The 25,518-nt window shown below is 36.6% G+C and overlaps 1 protein-coding gene across 5 annotated transcripts in view; it reads right to left on the bottom strand.

Moving 5' to 3' along the window:
- CCSER1 (coiled-coil serine rich protein 1) overlaps positions 1 to 25,518 on the bottom strand; it is a 728,522-nt gene that overhangs the window by 372,562 nt on the left and 330,442 nt on the right. For all 5 annotated transcript variants that reach the window (XM_074866749.1, XM_074866751.1, XM_074866750.1 and 2 more), the window contains exon 7: positions 6,993 to 7,070. In XM_074866749.1, the coding sequence (XP_074722850.1) occupies positions 6,993 to 7,070 (78 nt within the window). The remainder of the gene's footprint in view (positions 1 to 6,992; positions 7,071 to 25,518) is intronic.

Below are 25,518 nucleotides of genomic sequence, written 5' to 3'. Positions count from 1 at the left end.
AGACTAATGATGATCCTTCTGCATGTCTTTGGCTGAAGCATCATCTGTGTTTCCAGTTGCTTTTGGAGATTTTAGTAAGATGGTCATTAATCCTTCTTCTGTATGCCTTGCTGAGAAAATAATTGAATTTACAGCCTTAAAAGCATCAATTTTGCCTAAGCCAATGGCTTGCAATTTTGAAATACTGAACTAACCTTCACTCTATGAAGAAAGTTTCAGTAAATTAAGGCAAATATACCAAAAGAAAATAAGATGCATGTTCACAAGATTTGGGAAAGGCAGAAAGCTATGATCAAGGCATAGAGGTAGAAAGAAATCAGGCAATACAGGTGTAATTCCCAGTCTCATTCCTGATTCTGTCAGTAATTACATCAGTGATACTGAGAAATTATAGAGTTGTACCTATGCTCCCCACAATAAAAATTAAAACAAACAAAAAAAAAGGCAGAGAAAAAAAGCTAAATCTTGCAAAATGTCCTTGTACCAGGACAACTGTATTTCTGAGCTCACAAAAGTTTTCTTGAACGATCCTGAACTTTGGGTGTTAGGGCCTTCAGCTATTACCTCTCTTGAAGGATTTTCTTCTGACACCAAACTTTGAGCTGCAAGCCAAGGAAATGGTAATCTCAAGGAATAACATCTTGTGTTTGAAATGTGAAAATATTTGTCTGTCTTCTCCATACAAGAAGCCTGGCAGGTATATGTTACCCACAGGCACTCAAGACCACTTTTGTCTGGGTGACAAATACTTCCTTAACTATAAATCCGTCATTCAAAAAAGAATATCTATTGAGAGCTTCTTGATGTTCACTCCCTTCTACAGTCTGGTTTTTAACACTTCACTACATTTAGATTGGTTAATTAGTACTGCTAACTGAACGAGGATGGAGCCCCAGCCCTGGAAGAAGTCTTTTGTCCTGGTCTTTACTCTGCCTTGGGAGATTGCTTATTTAGTCTATTTGTTTCTTCTTGCTCACCCAATTTCCCCTGAGAGAGCTAAATCAAATAATTTCATGTAAGGAAGTCTAATAGTACAAAGTAGCTAAGCAGTAATATTACCTGAATGATTAACTCACAGTATTCCTAAAATTGTATAGCAGTATTGTTAGATTATACAGTAGCTCCATTGTCTTCTATATCTCCTCCTTTCAAAACCTGCAGGAAGAGGTAGATATTTCTGGTTCCATGGTGTACAGGACAGCTTTTTCAAGGTACATAAAGACGTGTTAAAATCCAGCCGTAAACGTAGCGTATTTTCAACAAAAGCAAGAAGCCAGAATCGATGACAGACACAGAGAGCATGTTGGGAGAGAGATAACTTGTTTCCCAGACTCAGTTTACAGGCCAGGATAAACTAAGACCTGAAAGAAACTATTAGGCTGGAGAAAACTAGGCAAGTATATATATATATTTAATTTTTTCTTCCATTAAGTTCTATTTTGATGATGTCATTCTTTGTCACTCCATTTCATATCAAAGCTTAGGAGGAGAATTTCACAGCCACATCCACACCCTGCTGGATGAGTCAATGTAAATATTACTCATAAAACAGGTGATGTGGTTCTACTCAGACAGACTTGCTGGCAGAGCCTCATTCCTTAGGAAAAGTGTGCACAGAGTCACTGAGAAAAAGGAAAAGAGTGAATAGATGCACAGACGCTCTTGCAACAGGACCCATAATACCTACTTCTCACTCCTACCTTCAGAATTCAGTGCTTTTGCAGATCTCATATATTACGATGATAAAGACTGTGAAACAAATCAGATGTATAAGGCTTTTCTCAGAAATTACAAAATTTAAAGTTTTCATCAAAGGCTTTAGAAAGCCACTGTGATGACATGACTTTTGAAAGTCTGTGCTACACCAGTAAGACGTAAGGAGTCATACAGAAAACAAATACTGATACAGGAAATAGAAGTAAAGAGTAGTTGAAAATTAGCTTGGGGATTGAGGTGGCAGATTAGGAGAAGTGGGGTTGAGTGAGCCATACTTCTATAACTCTATTCACTTTAGTAGAAATACCAAAAGTATTCCTGTAACAAAACAAAACAAAAAAACCACCAAAAAAAACCCCCACAAAAAACCCAAAAAACCCCCCAAAAACCAAAACAAAACGAACAAACAAAAAAAAAACCCCCAAAAAACCCCAACAAAAACCACGGAGGCTTCAGAGCTTACACACTGTTCAGTGGAAGCAGAAATTCAGGTGGAGGGTGGAATGAGAGGGACAAAAGCTAATAAGGCCTTCAGCCCATGAAAGAGGAACACTGAACCCTGACCTGTATCTGCCTATGGGTCATAATGTCTATGTGATTATTCCAGAGTCCGTTTTGAAAACAAAAAGAAACAATATATTAAAATGGTTTTATTCAAAGAAGCGCCAGCAAATACTTAAAATATTGCAAACAGTGCATTTAAGGAAGAGAGGGTAAATAGGCTGGCTGGCTGTCAACTAGCATAAGAAGCATAGGCCCAATTTGTTGTCATCATTGCTGACTAACAGGACAGAACCTCATTCTTCAGCTAGAGTAAATTTACAGTCTCAAAGATAAGTCACCTTGGCTAACCAGAGAAAAAACTATTGTGACTGTCATATTGATTATTCCAAACATCTGCAGTAAAATTATTTATCTGATTATTGACCAGATGGAAAATGTATCTCTTGCTAAAGCTGCATGCACAACATCATGAGCTGCCAGAGAGTCATCCCCATTAGTGACTGCAAAGATCTGCATTTGCAGAGCCTGTAGAGCTGCAGAATGAATGGCAGAACTACTGGTATAGACCTAAGTTAGTATAGATCTATACATTATTAGACCTACAGCAGCAGTAAAGACTGCTAAAGACTCCTAGCTTTTGCTACATGTTCTGGCACTTCCATTTCTTCCTCAGGGAAATAGCATCAAGAGTATTAATTATAGAAGTCAGAACAGAGTAAGATAAAAAATGCCAAAGGAAATTCTCAGCTCCCTCAAAGCAGAAAGGAAAGAATGTAAGGATTTTTTTCTTATGTTTAATGTCAATTAGTAAAGCATGGTTGAGATTAATCATGGAATTGACATGAAATTAAACATTGCATTTATATAATAAATTACTATTATGGTTACTATTTATAACTTGGTTGTGGCTAATAACCAGTGAGACTGGTGCTCATTATAACACATAATGTATATTTAGGTAATATTAGATATCTTATGTACTAAAAGGCTGTCATAGATCCCTTCTTAAAAGTGTCTGTCACTAATTTAAAAATTAATAAAATACTATTAAAATAAAGCACAGTATAATGAGTAGGAGAAAGGAACAGGTTTTAAAAAATGGATGAGACTTTGCTTGGTAAATTGACCTTTCAGAAATACTCCCTCCTTCACTGATCTTCTAAATGAAAGGCAAGATATAAGTAGTCATAATTAATTAAAAGTCACTCACATTTGAGCCAGCTACAGTTTTGCTATTATAACATAGAATAACACTTGAGTTAAGGTTGCATGACAAATACTGTTCTGCTCTGTTGTATTTCAGATTCTTAATTCTGAAATTTTTCAACAGTGACATAACTTTTTTCCCCAAGATAAGGCTCTTAATTCTTCAAGAAATATTATACTGGGACATAAGGATAAACTTTTTTTCAAAGGAAGATCCTCCCTACAGAAAAGTTTAAGTGCAAAACCACCAACAAAGATCTTCTTTTGTGAGAGAAGAAAGAAACTTTTCCCTAATATGGGAAAAGATCTTGCTTTTTTAAATAGCTTTAACCATGGAAAACAGCAGAGGATTGAAGGCTGGAATTTGACATAAAAATAACTCACTAAAAAGAAATGTCTAAAGTGTTTTATCAAAAATTGGTTTAGAAAAGCTTTTCAGAAGAGCACTGTCTGCATACATGTCTGAACAGGATTTTTCTTCTAAGCTTTTAAAGAACACAGCTAGGGAAGACTATTCCAAACACATGTGTGTCACTAACTCCACAGGGAGAAGGAAACCCGAAGCTACATGAAAAATTGGTTGTAATTCTGGCCACTGTGCAAAGTTGCTCCTTCCTCAAGCAAAACTATTGCTATTGCACTATTTACAAGAGGTATGGAGCAAAGGTTGCTGAATAGCATCAATGAAATGTTTATGGTTTCATTTTCTGAGGGTTGCTTTTAGGATTAAATAGCACTGAAGTTGGCTACCCTTATTTGTTACTCAATTGTTTTTTATTCCTTTTGCTAGGTATCACTGACACTCCTTTAAAGGTACTGTCTTAACATAAATAAAACATAATAAAATCCATTAAAATAATGGTATACAATGGACTCAGGTGGAGTATCTCTTGCTGTACTGGAAAAGACTTTCTTCCAAATATTGCTGAGTATGGTCTCATATGATTTGGATCTTTCTGGCAGTGCTGAATGTCACAGCATGTGCAATATATTGTGAAAATGGAGCCTGAGTTCAGTGTCACCAGAGCTGAGATGCAACATGCAAGCACTCCCATGGGGATCTTGCTTCTGACTTTCCTTAGATTAAATTCAAAATCCTAAAATGGTTTTGAACAAGCTTAGGTTCTCCTTCATATTTATAGAGCACATATCCTGTGGGATTAAAAATGACAGGCATCTGCTTCAGTGAAGTTGGATGTAATAAGAGTATGATGGCAGGATTTGCATTCTTTCTTTATGCAGAAATGCAGACTTTCTTTTGAAGATGAATTGATAAAATCCAAGAAAGGACAGTTCTGTTTCTTGGTGTAAAACCAGGTACGATTGAGAACAGGGGTTTGGTTTCATTTCACAGTCTAATATAAAATCTCATTAGCTCAGAGATCTTCAACTATCCCAAAGAGATGCAGTGTTTATACTGCCCTGCTTCATTACACTTGTGTTTTCAGAACCACAGAACGGAATTTCTTTTTCAATCTTCATTCCTACATCAAGGAGGTGGGAAAGGTTATTATTATGTTGCTAAGGGAAATGCATCATCCCATCATCAAAAGCCAATATTATAGACTGACAGTTTTTTGAGAGGGCTATGGCTTGTAAAACCAGTCATTCACTACTGGAACAATATTGCACTCTCTTGGAGTGAGTCGGGGAGAAATAACAGAAACTGTTATATTTTATATTACCTTTACTTCTACTTAGGGGTATTGGCTGTGAGATGTATTTGACTTTTTCCTGGTCTGGCCTCCATTTTACTTGAATTCCAAAGGAAAAGTATCTCCGTTTTGAAAACTGACTGAAAATGAAAGATTAAATAATGCTTCCTGCCCTTTTTTTTTTCAGTTTTTTTTCAGTTTCTTGTACCATGTTCTACTATAAAATATAAAGGAATATGAAGAAATACCTTCATTTTTTTATTAGAGCAACTATTCTATTTCAGAGAAGTCATTTACAACCCATTTTGAGCTACACAAGCACCATTTCCTTTAAAAATAAAAGCACTACAGTGTATTTGTCAGAGTGCTCCTGATGCAAACAGAGCAGTTTGCTTACCTCAGCTGAGAACTTAAGCATAAGAGTTTCTTGACTATTACAAGTTAAATTTTCTTACCTCTTACACCTTTATCTGAGCAGCCCATTTCTTTGTATGTGACATATCTTAGTGGTTTCCCAGTCACAGGGAGAAAAATTAACTACCAAATCTACCTTATAATGTTGAGTAGACTTCAATGCACATTTAACGTGGCTTCCCAAGGAAAAAGATGTGTGTGCTCTAGGATCATGGCACAACATTGCTCAATTTCAGGCAAATCTGACTGAGAGCTAGGGTTTTTGAAAACATTAAACCCCAAAAGAGGAATGAGAATCAGTGAATAGCTGACCACAGACATCGCATCTGTACCTCCACTGATGAAACCATCAAGCAAACACAGTCCTTAAACATTCTAGTAACAGGATCAGCTGACTAGCTAGCTGGTTATGAACTGTAGGGTACAACTCTTGCACAGACATACAAAATATGGGAAAAAGAAAATTTTAAAAAAGCATGTTTTAATGGGGTTGACCAGGTCTGAAGGAGGCTGGTATTTCCTGCGCTGAATGCGTGTGTGGGAGAGATGCAAACTTTACATCATCAAACTTCATTAACTCTACTTCCTCAGCTTTAATTCAGCATCATCACAAAGCAACTGAAAACACAACCCAAGCTACTAATTGTTTTCATACAGTAGGTGGAAACTTACTGGGAAAAGGGGAAATTTTAAAAGAGATGTTCCTGTGAGTGTAACTTTGTCCATATTATGACACACGTCTGAGACAATGATGCTGAAAACCCAAGTTCCCTCTTCCTTGTCTCAGCAAACAACTGGCAAGGTGATGGCTTTGTTTGCAGCAGCAGCACCGCTCTGAATGCCTGGGTGGCCTCAGGAGACCTCTTCCAAGAGTTGGGTTCTGCCTAAGGCCATCCTGTGTCCCAGGGCTGGATACCATGAAGTCAGGTGAAAAAGTGACACAGGGATACTTGTTCCTCACAGCTTAAACCTTACAAAGTTGCAGACATCATCCCATCATTTATTATTAAAATTAACTAAAATGACAGACCTGTGGCTTACACTGGTTTTACACCAAAACTGTTCTCTGACATATCTTTAACATCTCCTGTATCTTTGAGGTAACTAATCATTGTTTCATTAAAACATATACTTGAAATCCAATATGAAGAGAAATCTGTTGATGACAAATGACATACACACATATACAGGAATGCACGTATCAAAATGTATCACCAGCAGATGAGATGGATAAAACATGGTGTGATGGATAAAACATGGTCTTATAAATAATGGTTTATAGCTCTAGTCTGCTGGAAAAAATAATCCTCTGAAAACCAGTAACGTTTTATTCTAGGTATTTCTTGAAAACTGCATGGTATATATATAAAAACATCTGCTGATATCACAGTAATTTAAAGAAAAGGAAGCACTAATAATAGCACTTCGTAGTACACTAGATGACATGAGAAGCCAAAATTCATATACAATATTTATTATGAAATTTATTAACTGTACCTTGAAAAATAACGGCTCCTCAGGAAGAGGGCTAACAGGGAGTGACGTGGTGCTACTTGCTGGACTCATGTCCGTACTCTGAAAGAAAAGTATACAAAAGTTTGCATTTCCAAACAAGTTCTACGGCCATCTTTTTACATTTTGGGGAAAAAACAAAGACTTCAAAAACAACACTGAAAATCCAACAGAATTAGGTTGACAAAGCAGCTGCAATCTGCTTACCTTTAATTAGTAAAAGTATTTCACTAATGGGTAAGTACTTTGTAATTTCTTTATTTTAAATGAAGTCCCTATTCAAAGACTGAAACATATGCACAAATACGCAAACATAGTGTGTCTACAAAAGAGTAATACAAGAGGATAACTGAGAACACAAAAAATTGTTCATATAGAATAAGCTATGATATACAAATTTTCTTTTTTTTTTTTTTTTTTTTTTAGTATTTTTTGGATGGCCCAGTAGTAAAGTTAGAAGAAAAAATTGGCAGGAAAGCAATATATTTCAGGAAAGTATTTAGATTAAATTTTAAAAAGAGATCAGTTTCACACGAGTCAATATATCTTACAAACAAGCACTGATATATGAAAAGAAACAGTGAACAGCAATTTTAATAATGAAAATAAGTCAGTATACTTCAATGGACCTATCCAGTCAAAATGCTTGAAAGTTTGATCGAAAACTCCACTCTTATTTATGCCATATTTCAGTAACGTGTTGGTTAGCATGGTCATTACTTTTAGAGATGTAACAGATACGAAAAGAAGTGTGGAATCTCTTAATAATTTAGAATGGTAATAATAATAGAAGAACAAAGTCTGGATTTTAAAAAACACACAAACAATACCAAGATTGTTCTGGAGAAAACTAGAATATATGATACTTCTTGGAAAATAAATCCTTAAGTGCTAAAAAATGAAAAATCTACCACCACCAATAACAATAAAACAGAAAAGATGTAATGGAGAATATAAAAAAATCAAGTTTGCATGGGCTAGAAGTTCATTTCCTTTTCACACTGTGGCACTACAGTGCAGAATGATTTAATTAATTCAACCTAGACAATTAGCTAATCAGATCTTTCGTTTCACATCACTATGAATCTATCATGACCCCTTCAAAAAGCCCAAACTCTGCAATTGAAGAATACTGCTCCAGCCATGAAATTCTAACAGTTCATTCATCGGAAGATTTTTATGGAGAGATACCGTATTTTATTCAATCAACTGGCACAGGATGAAAACTGAGATGAAATTTTGGGTACGAAATCCCAATATCAGATCTGAAATAGAGGGCACAGACTTCAAAATTAACACCTACTGAGAAAATCACTGAGTTTAATTAGCTACATATCTGTTACACCATACCTGAAAGAAAAAACAGTTATTTTCTAAATAAATGGGAGGAAAGTAAAGGAGAAAGGAGGGGGCCATGGTAATTACTTCCTAAGAGAAAAAGAGAGACAGACAGTTTATAACCCATGGAACACAGAGAAGGTGTTGAGGAATATAGGAGATTATAACATGTCAGAAAGCCAGTATCTTTGTTGAATCCATCACTCTGGTATTCAGAAACATTACAGATTTTAACATGGACTCCTGCACTTGATCATCAAGGAAACTGGCTGACAATATTTACTAAAAGGAAGTAAAACATAGCTCTTTTAGATTAAACTCAAAGTGCAGACAAAACTGGAGACCTCCTCTGTGATGAGAATGTTCTGCCTCAAAAGCCAACAGTTCAGCTGAGGACAATTTGTCTTTTAATTTACACAGAATAGAAAAAACCTAAGGGGGGGAAAAAATCAGGTAGCTGCTTTCCAAACCAAACCAAGTGCCCTAATTTGCAACTAGAAGCGTGCAGGAAGGCAGTCCAATCCCTTAAGCATTGAAACAGCCTCAGTATGAAAATCTGCAAAGCAGATTAGTACCTGTACGCTACACGAGCTTCAAGTTCTTCAGTGATAGCTGGAAACTAAGAAAGGCTGAACAGCCCTGAGGATGACAAAGTTGCTTTGACAAAACGTCTCAGGGCACATCCACACGATGGCCTCAGAAAAACATCCGCTTTTCTGTGATGACTGGACATGAGCCAGCCCAGGTCTGGATGCCATGCTGATATGGCACCGTGCCTGAAACAGAAAGGCTGTTGGGAGGTGGGATATATTAGTAGGGGCACAGTGACTATATAGCTTCTGGACTGCAAGTGGTTTGAGTCTGGCCAGATAGGAGCATTGGCAGAAGAGCCTGCATCTGGCTACAGATGTCCATGTACACATACCCTCAGTGGCCCCTCCAACAACTTCAGTAATTTTCCTCTCTAAGGAACACAGAGCAGCTTCTCTGCCAGTGTAAATTAATTAAATCCAGTGGTGCTAACACAGTTTATTATAGTGGAGAATTGAGTGAGACAGTACCAAAAGGGTTGTTTCTCGAGCTATTAAAAAAAACCCCCTTCCAAACTAATCACTGCTTTGAGAGATGTTGTCAGCTTGCCCTCCTGAAGGGACATATTAACAATTTCAAACAACATCACACCTCCCACATAAATTTACCGTCCACAGGGTATTTGTCACAATCACACTTTGCAGCCTAAAGCTCTCCATACATACAAAAAACCTACCACAGTGAGGAATTCACCCAACGAGGACTTTTTATTTGATGTTGCCTAAACCAGTTCTGTTCCCATAAGAGCAGCCACTCATTTTAAGTCTGGCTTAAAGTTGATAGATTTTAGTTATGAATTATCCAGAAGATGCAGCACCATTAGTCTATAATCATATCTTATAAGTTGTAGTAGATGTTAAACAAAATTTGTATCATAATTATATATATTATGCAAAATTAGGTAAATTAAGGCAGCTCCTAAATTTGCAGTACTTTGCTGTGCAACTGTAACATTTTGAAATGTACTTTTGATGCACAGTGATACCACAGCTGGGTTTTGTGGACTGAGCCTTTTCCCTGTGTCACTGGAGACCTCCAAGTGTCCTGGGGAGCAGAGAATTTGCAAAGCTTTAATCATCTAAACTCCATTTTTAAAATGTCTAAATAGCAGGCAATTCAACCATTTCTCAGAACACCAGTTTATAAAATACCACCTTGTCCATGTTGAAAACAACCCTGTGAGCTTTTCTTTCAGTGCTTTTAGGCCATTTTTTAATTTGGAGCAGGCTGTTAAAATCCAACAAATGGACATTATTAGAATTTTGCTGATAATTGTTCCACGATTACAATGATCAATGCTCAAGTTTTCTTCTAATTTCTAGAGCTGATCAGCTTAAATTTATCATCATCCTCATTGTGCAACTGAATGGAGTCACTGCTATGCTGCACTAATCATTTATCCTCAGACAGCATTGTTAAAAGTGTGATTAACTAGCAGGAAATTTCCTGATAACGCAGCAAAAGGAAGAAAACAAGTCTAAGAGAACAAACTTTTCCCACTTCTGCATCCTGTTTGGAGATCCAGGATCAGGATCCTGCTTGAGGACAGATTCCCACCATTTTAGCTAAATGAAAGAGAAAGCAGCTCTTTCTGGAGCTACAGGCTTGGTTTTGTTTTGTTATCTTCCACTTGTGTATACCTGTCTCAAAACAGATTGTTTCATAAACCTACATACTGACATAAATTGTCTAATGGCAGATTAGAGAATATAGTCAGTGTTTTTCCAGCAATACAGAAGTATATATAAATGCACATTGTTAAAACCATGCTTTCAAAACAACAGCCATCTTCCAATCTTCAGCAATCTTTAAATGAAAACAGAGTCACTTTACAAATTGGGATTTTTCTCGCTACAAACCCTTGTCTTTGATCTTTTCTAGGAAGAGGCCAATGTATCAACCTTTGTTAATTGTACCATAAAATACGGATGATCCACTGTATATCATCCACTGACAGAAGCCAATTTAATTTGCTACAACTGCTTTTCAACAAGGGTAAACACTGTAATGATAGTTGGCAGACACTGACTTCTCTGGGTATCACTATTGCAATTTATTGATCTGAGAAGTTAATACTGACAGAGAAAACCTTCAGTGGATATTAGAGCTAGAGATCAAATAAATCTTTATAATAACTGAAGAAAAGACAAGACAATCTGGGTACTTTATAGCTTTTTTCTAAGGAGTAGTGGATGAGTGTTGAACTGACTTTCAGGGTGATAGCTTCAGTTGTATCATAAATTATGCCACTAAGTATCATTTCATAACCTAGAAGTTGAGTAGAACTAGGAAGTTAAATAAGTGCAGTCAGCAAACTCAGTAGTGACATTCTGATATACTGAAGGTAATCAAAGACCTACAAATGGATTTATTAATGGGTCTGCACAACACCTTTATGAAATATTGTGCTTAAATATTATTATTATCCCATTTTATCAATGAAAGTGAACAAAAGGGGGAAGTGATTTGCCCAAAGCTATGAAAGGCTGTTAAAAACAATGATAGGAATCAGTAACTCACAAGGTCAAGCACCCCAGTTGTTCACCCAGAGTGTGCAATGCAACCCTACACACTTTTGGAGTGCTGTGATTTCTGTAGTTTCTACATTATTTAACATCATGAAGAGTTTTTGCTGATACATACACTTTCTGCAAATAAAATTACTATAACCAATTGAGGCTAGAAAAATAAAAATTAAGTTTTAATAAGACAAAAAAAGCAGACACATGAAATGAGCTTTCATTTCCCACCATGTTTGATTAATTTTCCCCAACATCTCCAATCTCACTCACTAAAAATGGAAGTACCTTCTTAAAATGTGTTTAGGCCTATTTTCTAACATCTTTGAATCCAATCCAGGTGGATATTTATAAACCTATTTCATGTGTCTTTGATTAATGGGTATAGTTAGTTATTCTTACTAACTACTAATACCTGCAATTATCAGCTGAGACATTTAATTATTATTTTATGGTATTTGCCTGGTCCATTACCTAGAGCTCGCTGCTCCAATAGTTTAGAAGGCTGCGTGGGCCTTGCATCTGACCTGAGTCATCATAGCTCCAAATTGCAGGGGCGAACCGTAAATTACAGCTGCTACTGCTTCTTGCTCTTTTTATGCTAGTATGTGAGGTGTGGATAGCCAAGTAAGTTTTCAGTGGTTCAATTATCTACTGATTCTCAACCAGCACTTAGTATATGGACAGACAGATTAGCCTCGATCCCTCTTTACAATCTAAGCAAAGCTAATCACCGGAGCTGTGAAACGCCAGTGGGAAATTTCACCTCATTTAAGATAAGATGCTGATCTGTCACTTCACAGCATTTGTATGTCTAGTACTGTTCATTTTAGAAGACTCTGAGTTCTCAGGAACTCTGAGCAAACACATTAAATGTAGTATTTTGCACAATAATTTTTTTCAGCAAGGAGCGATCAGGATGAAGGCTATTTTGTTGACTGCTATTTGTTTCTACTTTGAAAAACAGCTGAAAAGATGCTCTTTTAGCCTTTTCATTAGGCTAAATTAATTATAAAGCCCATAACCAGCAAGCAACATAAGGAGTATATAACCAGTCCATGGTTTGTTGCAGGACTACAGTGTTTGAAATAGTTTACACCCAGACTATATTTTCACATTGTTTATATTTAATATATATTTTACTCAAATATTTAAATTTACTAAGCTAGCTATCTCCCCTCTCCTTATATTAAATGCAGAACTGTAGGAGTACCAAAGTACCAGGCACAAATTACTATTATCATCTGCTTTTCAGTTTCTAAAAATGTCAATATGAAAATACCTAACATATAAAACATCTGGTGGCTGGCACAAGGAGAACATCTTAATAAACATATTTTAAAATTTGTAAACAAAGTAGTAAACTGAACTAAGCCTCTAAATAGAGGCTCAAGAATTGGAAGCTGTTGGTTTACAATTAAGTACATACAGAGGGAAATAAATGCATATAAATGTCAGATTTCTTATAACAGAAAATGACATATATATCACTACATAACTAATAGATTTATTTAATAGCAAATATCCCTTCCTTTCTGCTCTTTTTTTCACCTTGATTTTTCATTGCTCATCCTTCCAGTTTGTGTTTTTTCCCGCTTTCCTTCACAAGACTCATAATAAACCGAGACACTAGTTTCCTTGGTCCGATAACTTCCTAGCACACAGAGGTTAGATGAAGGGTCCATTAATATGTAGGAGAAAACCACTTTTACCTTCCCAAACAGTAAATTCAAGTTAATCTCTAAAATCCCCTTCGCTTCTATCTGCAAACAAAATGTAATTTCAAAAGTAATTTGGACAATGACTTTGGGGTTAACATCTCTTTGTGAAGAGTACTGCAGCATCATCAATGACTGTCACTGCATGAGTTGGGACTGCTATGACACATTATATTAAATGTAACTCCAGTCATATTTTTATCCTAATGAAAACCAGGGGGTTGCTTTCACAGATGCAAACGCTTTGTTGACAACACAGTGGAGAACTGATTTCCTTGAGCAAAATTCTACTCCCTCTTCAGTTTCTATTGTTTTTTTCATACTTCATTGACTATACTACCCAGCCTTGACATTTTGTTATTGTATATTCCTCCCTAATAATATCATATAACATCAGCTTTTTTGCTCTTTCAGCAGTCAATTGAGAGAGCCAAGTACTCTCCTGGGATTTTAATCTGCACACTGCCTATTTCAATTGTTTTTCTTTCCTTGCAGGAGATCTTTCAGGTTCAAATATACATTTTTTTTTTTTGCTCAGAATGCATTCAGTTTTGTAGCAAATATGACAGTTGTCTCATCCAGTAGGTTTGGTGATTTTTTTTTTACTCCAGTCACAAAGACATTTTCTTTCTCCAAAGCCTGCATCACAGCACTAAGAGTAACTACACTCATACTCCATACTACAGCCTGAATCTGGAAGAAAACGCCTTCATCCACTCAAAGAAGAGTCTGTCAGCAAAGTACATCTGGGTGCTCTCAAACTCCTACATCTTCCTTGCATACAGATGCATCATTTTTCTGCCCTTCCAAATAAAACACTTAAGAAAGAAGTAATCAATTAATTAAACAGAGAAGGATCAAATCTGATAACAGAATTGCCTCCCCTGCCTGTCTTACACATTCATGCATGTTCTGCATCATTGACTATCATAACATACTGGGACTTGGCTGCAGCCAAAACGATCAGATATCAATACAAAAAACAGATGCACCTACAATTATATCAGAGGATAAAAACATACACAGGATACACATTTATGTGCTTCTGGATATGTGGAAATAACTGTCTTGATGAGTTAGGAAAAAAATGCTTCTGAAAACAGGTTGTTCTGTAAGTTTCTCTGAAGTATCCACAGATGGTCACTGTTGAAGCCAGACATGGATTTAGGTGCCAGTTTCAGCAAAACAGTTCCCATGCTGACATACTCTTACAATTAACTGTTCTCCACGAAGCTCTGAAAGATATTCATGATCTCCTTACAGCCTATGTAACTTCTTTTTCAGTCTACAAAAGAAAAACACCATTCCTTCAAGACAAAAATTTATCGCACTTGCTATTAATGAATACTTTTCTTTGAGGTACAGATTTTGTCATACATTAAACTCACATCCAAAAAACTACATGTTTTACTGTTCAGTACATCCCTTTGCCCATAAGTACATAGGGATATAGGTGATATATCCCACAACAGTGGTCAGTTTTCTGCCTACAGTTTCCCTGCCACATACTGTTTTCATCTGAATGAGGACAAAGTTTCATAACATTAATAAAATTTTTTAAACCGGAACATAATGAAGCCAGCCTGATTTTCATTAATAATTTGCTGTTCAATTGTCCAGTTGTTTTCTACCTTTATTTTACTTGGAACCATCAAGAACGACACTGCCAGATTTTCACACTGCTGTTTTAATGTGAGGCTATGTTTTATTTTTCTACGTTTCTCAAAAAGATTCAGATGCCTTCAATTGCTATGCATTTCACCGAGGTTTTAACAAGCCACTTTGCACTTTCTAAATGTTGTGACTGCAATTATTCTCACTTCTTCATCAGTTCTCAGAAGGGTTTTTACAATTCCAGTATGGAACCACTTCTGACATGGTATTTTAACTTATTTAGATGCAGAGGCTTCATTCTCAAAACTGTCTTGAATTCTCCAATAACAACTTAAAGGAAAAATTTTAAACATCTGTATGTGTCTGCTGCTAAATCAAGGAAGACAAGATTTTTTTTCCCACTGCAAGAAAAGAAGCAAGTGACATTTAACAATATGCTTTCCCTGGCTGCAGCACTTCTGTATGATGTTAGAAATAAAAGGTAAACAGTTAGCAAGTTTTGCCATGTTATTTGTTTCACAGTGTTTTTAATAGCAATGTTCTTTAATGTTTTTAGCAAGTTGAATCCTTTTGTGCAACATAAGGCAGTATTTCAGCTCCTGAAACACAGCAATTCTGATTTCCATAGGCACAGTATTGAAGCATGCTAAGCCTATTTTTGGTTTATCAAGCAGGTTCCAAAGTGGAGTTGGTCAAGGCAGAACAAATATATATTCCTTGGTTCTGTAAATATGTGGTATGCGAAGTTTCTACCATCAGACAACAGCTTTCATTCTTAAGGGAAAGATTAAGAAGCGTAAGGCACAATGGGAACTTCAACTCCCACCCTGGCAGAAGGTTCAATAGAAACTACCCCAAATGCAGTAAGCTCTCCACACTCTTTCTGGCTCTACTTGTTCTTCTTCCCTTCTCTAGTGTAATATTTACTTATTTTCCCACCAGCTCAAATCAAGATCTGTCAAGACTGTCCACTCTTTCTCACCTCTTATGGTACAGCATCTTCTATTCGCTGTACTTCCCACTCCCGCACCCATCACATTACCCACACTGCTTCTGTTGTGCCACCCATCTGAACCTGAAAGTCTTCCCACCTTTTCTACCTTTCTCCCTTCCTTTGGTTGATGCCCATCCCCTTCAGCCCATATATAGGTTGACATATATAATATATTAATATGTATATTATATATACTTTATACATATACACACTATATAGAGAGTATATATATTAATATATATAGATATAAAAATACACAAACACAAAATTGACAGAAGAAATCTCTTTATGCAGTTGCTGTGATGGAGCAGCCATAAGACTGGTTTGCTACTGAAAAGATACACAGTGAAGCTGGTCAAATACTGCATGTCTTAAAAATATGTCAGGTTTCACTACAGTGAACCTCTGTTTTGACACAGCTTCTCACTCCCAAGCTCTGTATAGTCTGGGGAGGCCAAACTGCATTGCTTAAGAAATCAATGCAACTTGCAAAGGAATGGAGTTAAAAGTTGCTTGTACTGGTACTTAGCCATTGCATTATTGTTATTTTTAGAGCTCTCAGCTGAGCATTTTGTTTCCATTTTTGTGGTTTGCAATGGAATTACATATTAAACTTTCTGAGATATCTGAATAGCATTTTGTAAGGCCGTTAGCAATAAAACATTCATTTTTCATTTATATTATGTCCAGGAATACAAATGAGTATAATTTCTTCCTACCCTTCAACATTAATAGGGAAACCAGGGAGAAAAATTGAACACACCTTTCACATTCATTTAACTACAATAAAATATAAAGAGCTTTTCAAATGAAAAATCCTTTAAAAAAAAATACTGTCTGTTTTCTTTAGAAGTACTGTTACATGCATCTCCACTATTGTATTTATATATTTATTTATTTTCTAGTTTGGTAATCCTACAAAGCAAGGTTAAGGTACTGGTTCAATCACCATGTGATAAATCAGCATTCCTTGAAATAGCTTTGGTAGATCTAATACAAAAATAAACCAGCAAGTCAAAGCAAATGAGAAGATGTCAGCAAACTCCTAGGCTTATGCTACAGGCTAGGAGTTTATCCATATTTATGTTATGTCATGAAGCAGCTGGCACCCTGGCTTATCTGATGGCAATCTCTCTACATGGCTCCACTGAGTTTCTTTTATTTGCTCCTTTCCCTTCCCCTTGCATTGCCACTACGATTTTAGCTCTCAACAGCTGCTGCTGCTTATGAGAATCTCTGTAGGCTCAGTTATGGTAAAAACAGAAGTTTTCCTTGGCATCATCATTGCATCTTTCACTCCTCAGCACCACAGAGGTGATGGCAGGTGTTAACACCACTTGGCTGCTGCAGGGAGGCCATGTGGTTGTCACTGCATCAGCTGCTTCCCAGAGGCAAGCTTGTGCGGAGCCAACTGCACGTGACTACCTCGTCCTAGGTGTGAGCTGTCAGCTGAGTTACAAGCAAAAGCTAGTTCCCCAACTTCTTCCTAAAAACTCCAAGAGCTCCAAAAGTAATTGATATCTGAAAGGATATAAAACAGGATCTGCTGGCAGCAGAAACACTCTGGGTTTAAGTGATGTCCATCAGCAGAGCTGGGCTGAAAAGCCTGGCTCACATTATTCCTCTTGTACTCTGGCTCTTATGCTACTGCTGCTCCCAACCTTTCAGAGATGCTAAGTTCAATACAAAAATTTCATCAGTCTGCTTTTTCACGACTCTTAACGTTGGGACAATTTTCTATTTGTCTGCATCGGGTACTGCATACAAAGGACAGTCTCGGAAAGGATGTTGCTCTGAGAACAGAGATGAATGGTTTTTGTCAAAGAGTTTGCACTGGAATACAGGAAATGAACAGATCAAATATAAGAAACTTTTAGCACATACACTGCAGATGCAAAAACATACTTGTGGAACACTGCAGTTTCAACAGAAGAAATCAATGTTAAGGGAATGCTAAAATCAGTATCACTCTTGCCTACCTATTTTATTATACCTTTCAATTAATGGCCACATACTTTTTTGACAGAAGTTCTGCTTCAATCAGAGCACATGATGATGGCCTTTAAAAAATTCTCAATATTTTCTTTTAACATACAACACTCATATTGCAACACTGGTATGTTGTGAAGGGTCTGGAAGCTACCCACATACAATCAGAAGAAAATTCTGCTGTCAGGTTTCAATCCTTTCTAGTCTAATCACTCCATTTCTTTCACTCAGTTACGCCTGTTCTTCAAGCATAGTAGTATAAAGTCTAATTGGTTTCTGTATTGGAAGGATGATGAATAGGTGCCCAGAAGCAGTTTTAACCCTTACCATAGCCAGAGGCAGAGAGCTCAGTACCAGGAATTCTGGGAAATCTTACATTAAACAAAACTGCATTAATACACTTTTTCAAAATAAGGAGAATTTGCAACCTTTACTGATGGCTCTTAAATACTATATATTAACAGTGAATACAAATGGTTTGTACATCACTTTTCCTTTGTTTGTTTTCTGCAAAGAAGTTAGAGAGTATCTTATCTAGTAAGTAGGAAAAAAAATTGCCATTCTGTAGTCTTTTAACAGATGCACACAAAAATCCAATAGCAAGTCTTCATCATTTAAATATGGCTTTCATGAAGCAGAACAATGACTTTCATAGGATTCTTGCTGAATGCTTTCTAAGTGGTTATTATAGGTAGGTACCTAAACTTAAATTTAAGTAAGAATACTGTGGTTTGGAAAGCTACTTGCAGGTATATATTTTTCAGAGGATTTCTACAACATCACACAAACTAGAAAGCAATGAATACCATTTCCATCTGTTTACCACAAGTTTCCTAAAACAAAAAAATTTGCTTTTAAAATGTCCCTAGTAAATGCTTATATTGGGTGAACGTGAAAACCAAGCTTAATGACCTGAAAGTCAGACTATGTTATTTTAGAAAATACAATGTCTAGGATCCCAAAACCAGGAACTGAAACCATCCAGGCTGGAAATCTTAAGGATTTTGTAGAAAATGACTATGCCATTCTTTATGAACTGTGATCCAGCTATGCCAGAATGGAACCATCCCACCAAATGCAAACTGAATTCTAGGTCAGATACATGTATTAAGTAGAAGTAGCAAAAGCAAGAAAGAAATCATAAGCCATAATTTAACTATTGATATTGTTAAACTCTTTTCAGGGGACTCCTGTGCAGCTTGAAGCATAACCAAGTAGAAGGAAACTGCCCTTCGACGATTGCCAGAGCCCCAGAAGATACCTCTCTCCCCACAGGCAACAACACTGGATTCCAAATGCCTACCTGATGTCCTGTGTCCACATGGATTACTAACTTATCCTAAATATCAGAAAAGAAAAAAAATGCACAATATTTCCAAGCATTATATGAACAAGTAAATAATCTCAATTTAATTCAAAAACACACTCATTCCACTGAGAGGCAAAAGTAATGAACATTTTGAAACAATTTTAGCAAGAAAATGGAGTTTTTCATTGAACATAGGATGTCATAGCATTCCAAATCCTCAAAAAGTCAAGTATGGGCCTTCAACAGACTTAACACAGCAGTGACTTATACCCAACAGTCACAGATTTAAGTGATTGATGTTCCTGTTTCGCAAGCTGTTGCAAGCAGATGAAGTGTACTGCCTGCATGGACTGTCATGTATAATTGGGGCCTGCAGTAGTGAATCACAATTAATAAAATTCAATTTATGAAATCAGCACCAATGGAAAAAGACAAGGAAAAATTAAGTAGGGAAAAAATGTAAAAATGCATGAACATCAAAGTAGCATTGATAACTTTATTTTCTATTTTGAGCAGTATGATCACTTCCGCAGTCTCATTTGAATACATTTATAATTAAAGCTGATTAATGGTTTATAGCAGAAAATTAATACAAACTTCAATTCTCATGATCATTTAAATACTTTTCAAGAGAAACAGGGCTTTCTTCTGCTGCTTCACATTTAAATCTGTGCCTTGAGCACACAAATTTAACATTCACCTTACAGCATTTGGATAAACAAGGCTAAATTAACCAGTGAGCCAAAGCCTGCCAGTCCCTGCAGGACTAAAGTATCTTCTCCCCTATGGACTGTCCAGGCAGGGAGCTGCTGCAGAGTTAGTTAGGACAGGAACACACACAGTGAATAATCTGTTCTGGTCTAACTTCCCACGTGAAAACTCTTCACAAAATTGCCAGTGTGAAATATAACTAAACTCTATTTTTAAAACTGGAAGAAACCCATTGCTCTGCAAATTAAAATTGTAACTGATCAGTAAGCGCCTCTTCTGGATAAATGCCTTTTTTTTCCACTTTACACTCTACATTTATAAAGCAAAATAGGGAAACCGGAGATTTGAAAAGGTCAAAGCCTTCTGTACATCATCATGCAATTCTCCAGCTAAGAGTACTGTACTCTTAACAACTCAGCTTAAAGTCTGCTGAGTGATTATTATCAGAATAATTTCTAAAAATAGCATCAATTGCTAGATGCTGGGAGGAAAGAGAACAGGGTGTGATTGCTGAAAAACAAGACTGAGAAAAAGACCCTATGTCTTTTGTGCTTATTTTGACATGAGCTTTTAAGCATTTGACTTACTGAATTTCAGCTCCCTACACAAAGATACTGCACTCATCTGATATATTATTTTTAAAGGAAATGTTCCTTATTTTTATACGTTTTGTGAAATATAGAGTCTGTGTTTTCTTTATGCTAAACAGATTAAGGAATAAAATTTAACAGTATGTCAAGCAATGAATCAATATGATACTGTGTTGATATAAGAATGTGAGAACTTCTGAAGACAAGTCACACCTCTCAGATTTCAATTGTCTATTAACTATTAAGAGTAATTTGTATAAAATGCAGTATTATTTTTCAAGCATGAAAAAGTCACAGATGGAATCTGAAGTAATTCACATCACAGCAAAAAAAATGCCCTACAACTCGATCAAGAACTAGAATAAATCGTTGATTAATAACTCCAGAGGTCTACTTTTTGTTTATTCTTTATGAAGAATTCTTTATGAAAAATGTGTGGGAGTGGGCTTCTAATGTTGCATGATTATCTTGTGAAAACAAATGACTTTTCAGATGTGTTCTTGAAAGCCACCAGACAAGAACAGATACATTTTGTTTCTGGTTGCCAGGGGATACAGAAGACCATTTTCACATAGTGAATCATCACTGCATTTAAAAAACGGTGTTAGTAGGAATTTCTATCACCAATGTGTGGTTGAGTCTTTCTGTCACCTTCAGTGATCTTGCAGTGATCTATAGTCCTGATGTAGGATGAGATACTTGTTTTTCTAATTTTCAATTATTATCTATCCCCATGGGCTTTACAAAGTACACATTGCCATTAGTACGTAGCAAAACTGAGAAGCATGATTACACATGCTGAAACACTTCTTTGGAACAACAACATCCTGCATAATCCACTACCTATTCAATTCTATAATAATGTATACATTCAGAATAAGATTTGGTATGACTAAATCCTCGTATGACATGATTTTCCCACAGATAAATGACAGCTGAAGACTTTACAGACAGTGGGGAAAAAACAATTGTATCTGATAATTTACTCTACTGTAGTGGTTTCAGTTAGCATTCTGACACAAGTTTTTTGTGCAAATCCACTTTTACGCCACATATGGGAGCTTCCATATGAAAAAACACCAGTTGCGGTTCATTTCCATTGAGCAACACAAACTTGAAGGACGGAAGGGAAGCCTTCAAAAGATAATTTCTCTGACATAAAAGAACTATGTTACACAGAAATAAAATTCTGCAGCTTCTAAAGGATTGTCTCAACAAAAGACAGTTCCTGAAAAAAGTGTCAGTGGTATTCCATCAACAACAGTTTTGGTATCTGATTTCCATTAATGATTAAGTAGACGTAGTATATTTTATTTTAAGAAAGACAAATTAATATATTTCTACATGTAAACATTAACAAGTGTTTATTATGGCTTCAGTTCAGCTGATGACTGAACTGCTTGCTGCAATGAGACGTTTTCCTGAAATGAAGAATCACTCAGAAGAACTGAGAACGAAGGCATTTTACTGGAACATTTTCGTGAGAGGGTGAAAAATCAGGAAGCCAAATACAATAGCATCCTAATGGTGTAACTGATTCCAGAAGAAACTACAACAGTGGACATAATTAATTTCAGAGGTACACTGCAAGGTATAGTTAGGCTGGATTGATATCAGAGCAATAAGCAACATTACATGTGAATATATGCAGGGATTATCTCTGGACACACTCAGATTTAGTTTGAACAAAACAAAACATGTCTGGGGAAGTTTATAAAAGGTCTGAGTTAACCTTTCATCTGACAGATTAATGTAGTCAGAAAAGATAATTCAATGAGGTGTGAATGAAGAAGCAAAGGACACAAAAGTGATTGATGGCATCCAACAGTGTGCTGGTGAGAGGGCCAGGGCATTCTGTACTGAAGAAACCACTAAAGAGTAAGAAGCAAAAGAGCCAAATACCCATTGATGCCAAAAAGGACAAGACCTTGAAGATTGTCTCAACATACATGGTTGGCAGGTCTAAAATAAGGGGAACGACGTATTGATTATAAATTTGGGCTAGGAAGTAGTCACTAGAAACTGAAGGTTTCTGAGCAAAGGGTATGAAGGACGGCCTTGAGGAAGAGTAGGACAATTGGAGAAGCAGAAGTCTAAGCACAATCTAAGAGGACTCTCAGTAAATCTGAAAGAAGCCATTTAAGTGGTCCCGAGGTTGTCTTCAGTTAAGACAGAAGACATTAAAGAAGGCTTGTCTTGTGACAAGTAAGACAGGGAAGAGGTTGAGGAGGACAAGTAGGAGGAAGTATTTACATTAGCTTTCCTATCAAAAATAATTAAAACATAGTGGGCTGACTGGGACAAGTGAGAAGACTGGAGAATAACAACAAGTGAGGATCTTAATATGGCCTGAACAAAGAGCAAGATGGAAGTGTCAAAAGAGAGGAATTCTTTTAGGAGGGAAGTAGAAGAAGGTAATGCACAATTTCTTCTCTCTGAAGGGGAAAAAACCCGGTAAGAAATAAAGGAACACATCACCCTCAGTATTACTTGGTTTGTTCCAGGGACAAACTTCTGCAGTTTCACAGTGTGCTACATAGACTACAATCTGAGGCCAAAAAAGAAGAAACCCCTACTAGAAATGAGAAAGGTCTTGCGATTCCTTGTTAGATAACAGCAGATTTCTTGTACAGTTCCATGTGTGTTGTCTACTAGGGCTTTTGCATGTAACTACAGTCTTGCTATACCTGCCAATAAGGGGGGAGGGGGGGGAGGGGGAAGGCAAAATAAAATAAAATAAAGATGAAACATTGAAATCAGCCCAAGACACTAGCCAATATGAAGGATAAAATAATTTCACGTGATTACAAATTAATACAAAGAAAGCCAAACCAAACAAAATTTAAAAGGGCTACGTTAACACACCTAACTATGGTTTTTAACCTTGATCAACAATTTTTCTGACTAAGAAAAAAACCTATGGCCATCTGTCTGTCTGTCTGTCTCTCTCTCTCTCTATCCGCAGTACATATACTCAAGTACGTATGCTTCACTATCCACTGATGTTCAAACAAAGAAAAAAAAAATGTTCTCACATTCGGAACATTCTATAAGATAGATGATAAAACAGATAAAATATGATGTCCTGCGAGACAGTTTACAGTGCCCAGTAGAATATATGGACAAATGCAATTAATCAGGTAGTTACAGATTGATTTCATTTCCCAGCAGAGCCCACTGGTTTTTTCCCTCTCAGTTAATGCAGTGATATTATATGCAAACCACCTAGTTTATAATACATACGAACATGGAAGACAATATTTTCTCCAAATCCAAAAAGCAAATGAAGTGTTAATTTAAGACCAAAAAGTGTATCACAGAAAGGAACAGAAAACGTGATAATTATTTGTCTAGGTATTGATGTGCTTAGCAAAATAACTCTATTTAGAGCACAAAACAAAAAAGCACAACTATTATGTACAAGAGCTCCCCAATGTCTTGCAATATACTACTAAACTTACACTAGACAAGTTCCCCAAATTTCATTTACATCATTTTGTTCTAAGAGCTGAAAAGAAACCTGTAAACTAAAGATTTTACAAATGCTGAAAGATTTCAATTTGTCTTATTGATTTGGCAGGTACAGAATTAAAGTTACTCACATGTCTGCAATTAATTGTTTCCAAGATTAGGCCTCTGGGTACACACAAGACAGCTTGTAATGACACCTAAAGGCAGCCTGCCTAACGTTTTTCGTTATAAAGAATTCCTGTGACCTTTTCTTCAAAGCTTTCATGCACACCTTCTTCTCTGCAGGTCTTTTATATTTAGTGCAGAAAACAGCCTTGAACTGAAGAAGTGACTTTTCTTTGTCTCAAGAAATCTTGCTGAAGTATAAACCACTTTAAAGTACAATTTCTCTACAGTTTTTCACATTCCTTGGGAAAATGTTGGCAGTCTATCTAAAACAGTAACCCATCAAAGCAAAAACCATGGAACTTAGCCCACTGCACTACTAAAGTGCTGTTGGGTGCTACTAAATCCACAAGGGAATAGGTGTCAGCTGCCAGTGAGAGGAAATTGTCCATTTGCTGTATGATACAAAACAGTTTCTACCAGGAAATAAAGAACTTTTCACCTGAATTGAACCATAAGGATAAGTTCACAGAAGCAGAAGAAAAGTCCTTAAAATTAAATGGCACCAAAGACACCACACTTAGATTATATGGACTGACACGTGACTTTTATTACCTAGAACTGTAGTAGCACATATCAGCTGCAACACCTACTTATAAGGAAAATATTCAGCACAGTCATTCTGTATTAAAAAAATAACTGTTCTGGTTTCAATTGTGCTTGCTGACTGCCAATGCGGCTGGCTTAATTACAAACATGTGGGCACCTGCTGTGAGAGAGCAGGCAGGAGATGCAGGAAATTTCTGAGAATCGCACACAGTATGTACAAGGAGGTTAGAAGCAAAATGGGCCTGCTGTATCTGCCAGCAGAGTTATCTGTCCTTATCTGATGGCAGTGTTTTCTGAGGCAAATCTGGGAATTTAGGAGGAAATTCTCTGAAGATGAAATGATATAGCAGTCCCTCGTGGTTTGGTATGGAAAGGCACCAACATTGCCTTGAGTTAGAGACTGTAGTTTGAAGGGCAGCCCTGGAAAAGGCAGCAGCACACGGAAGTTCCCCTGTGCCTTAATACTGGTGACCCTCAGATCGATAGCAGCAGACCAGTTTTGTCCTACTACCCTGTGCTCTTTTCCTGCAAAGCCACTATTTCACAAACAAAAGTGTTTGAAAGTTACATAGGCACCTCAACTATCTAACAATGTTCTTCAATCTCAAAATGTGGGCAAAATAAGTAAGACCAGACTTGGGAGATCTCACAAAAGATAGACAGATAGATAGATGACATGAAAGCATAAAAAACAGCCATAAAGCTCTGTTATTACAGTTTAACATCACTCAGCAGCCACTAACAGGCTCGTTTATTCAGCACCATGAATATTCTTCCCTTACTCTTCTAATACACAAAACAGATTGACTAAGATTCCTTTTCAAGACAAAAGTGGTCACTACCAAGACTTGTCTGATGGTGATATTGCAGGCTCAGGATTTCAGGTCCGTGCGGGCTGGAAATCATTTTTGATTCCCAAGTGACAAGCTATCTGGAAGCATTGTTGAGAAGTG

The sequence above is a fragment of the Strix uralensis genome, chromosome 4, assembly GCF_047716275.1.
Source record: "Strix uralensis isolate ZFMK-TIS-50842 chromosome 4, bStrUra1, whole genome shotgun sequence".
NCBI classification, from domain to species: domain Eukaryota; kingdom Metazoa; phylum Chordata; class Aves; order Strigiformes; family Strigidae; genus Strix; species Strix uralensis.
This window is presented reverse-complemented; position numbering and strand designations above follow the sequence as displayed.